This window comes from Otolemur garnettii, unplaced genomic scaffold, assembly GCF_000181295.1.
Source record: "Otolemur garnettii isolate 467f Iridium unplaced genomic scaffold, OtoGar3 scaffold00018, whole genome shotgun sequence".
Taxonomy (NCBI): Eukaryota; Metazoa; Chordata; class Mammalia; order Primates; family Galagidae; genus Otolemur; species Otolemur garnettii.
In genome coordinates, this window is record NW_003852413.1 from 5,338,546 (window position 1) to 5,340,592 (window position 2,047).

Consider the following 2,047-nt stretch of genomic DNA (forward strand, 5'->3'; position numbering starts at 1 on the left):
AAAGAACAGAGATTTATGGTCCTGGAGGCTGGGAAACCCAAGGTCAGAGGGCCAGCATCCGGCAAGGGCCTTCTTGCTGCATCCTCACAGGTGTTCGGTAGAAAAGCAAGAGAGTACGTGTGCTCAAGAGGGAAGGGGGCTGAGCTCAACCTTTATCAGGAACCTCCTCCCAAGATAACAGCCTTAGTCCATTCATCAGGGCAGGGCCTTCCTGACCTAATCACCTCTCAAAGGTCCCACCTCTTAACATGGTTGTGTTGGGAATGAAGTTTCCAACACGTGAACTTTGGGGAACAGCCATGTCATTTACCAGGACCACCCTGCAGGAGCAGTGGGCACAACACACCCAAAGGAGAAGGGGCGCTGAGTCATCTCAGACCTAACACCTGCCCTTGGGCCTCAGCAGGGAGACCCCTCAGACGGGCACAATTCTAGGGGACTGGCAATGTTTTCTAATAATGCTGTTACTTCGTTAGTTTTCTTCTAAACTAGTGAAGTGACAGTATTTCATGTGCCTAAAGGGAGAGACATGGCAAGAATAAGAGCATAGACATAGAAGGATCAAAAGAACAAACACCTTTTGGACCCTGGCGGACTTGTCAGCCCCTGGAGCTGAGGGAGTCAAGTCGGTCCAGAAGCTTCCAAGGGGTAGGCCGAACCTGCTGACCACTGCTTCTGCCTTCTCTCCCAGGGATACCACGTCATCCCGAGCATTCCTTCAACCCAAGTCATCGAATTCTAGGACAAGAAAGGTACAGTGACCAGGTTCTCTGGGGCAATTTTAAACAGCCTTGGGTTAGCAGGGAGGAGGGGAAAGGAAAACAAGAACATTCTCATGGGATCTGGGCGCTCTGATTTTTTTTTTTTTTTTGAAACAGAGTCTCACTTTCTTGTTTCAGTGGGGTGCCGTGGCATCATAGCTCACAGCAATCTCAAACTCTTGGGCTCAAGTGAATCTCTTGCCTCAGTCTCCTGAGTGGCTGGGACTACAGGCACCTGCCACAATGCCCAGCTAGTTGTTTTGTTTAGTTTTCTATTTTTAGTAGAGACAGGGTCTTGATCTTGCTCAGGCTGGTCTCAGTGATCCATATGCCTTCAGCCTCCCAAAGTGCTAGGATTACAGGCATGAGCCACACGGCACCCAGCTGTGAAAATCACATTTAAACTGTACACCCTGGTGTAAATTCCAAGCCATGGGAAAATGCTCCATGTTTGTCTGAGGGTTTGAGAACCTTCGGGACCCCACTCTGTAACCGTGTACATTGTGGCAATGTAGATTCCAGCCTCTGTGCAATCTCTCACTGCAGCCTCCTGGCAACCCTAGGAGGCATTCCTTACACATGAGCAAAATGAGCTCAGAGAAGTGCAGTCATCTCAGGATCGCAGGTCAGCAGAGGTGGTTCTGGTCTAGAACGTGGCTCTGAACTACTGTACCAAACAGCCACCCCGGTCCCACCCCACCCTACCCCAGCTCTGGGTGAGCAGTTGATGCCTGTGCTTCCGGATTAATACAAGCTTAGCAGGTGCTTGCAGTGCTCAAAAGACTGAACTGGGACATACTGACTGAGCCCTCAGGGAGAAAGATTTCACTGCATAAAAGAGCTCAGTGACAGCCAAGTTGTTCAGAGACAGAGACAGCAGCTGTGGGCAGGTGATGGGGGCCCAGACCTGAAAACAGAAGCCAATGGAGGCCAAATGCAGTGGCTCACACCTATAATCCTAGCACTTTGGGAGGCCAAGGAAAGAGGATCATTTGAGCCGAGGAGTTTGAGGAGCCTGGGCAACATAGTGAGATCCTATCTTTACAAAAAATAAAAAATAATAATAATGATAAGGTGTGGTGGCATGTACCCATAGTCCCAGCTACTTGGGAGGCTGAGACAGGAGAATTGCTTGAACCCAGGAGTTTAAGTCTGCAGTAAGCTATGATGCCTCCATTGCACTCTTGCCTGGGCAACAGAACAAGACCTTGTCTCAAAACAAACAGACAGGCTCGGCGCCTATAGCTCAACCGGCTAAGGCGCCAGCCACGTACACCTAAGGTGGC

General features: G+C 50.0%; 1 protein-coding gene across 1 annotated transcript in view; it reads left to right on the forward strand.

Annotated features, from left to right (window-relative positions):
• ST6GALNAC2 (ST6 N-acetylgalactosaminide alpha-2,6-sialyltransferase 2) overlaps positions 1-2,047 on the forward strand; it is a 19,901-nt gene that overhangs the window by 4,765 nt on the left and 13,089 nt on the right. The window contains exon 2 of the mRNA XM_003786097.3: positions 692-752. Coding sequence (XP_003786145.1) covers positions 692-752 — 61 coding nt within the window. The remainder of the gene's footprint in view (positions 1-691; positions 753-2,047) is intronic.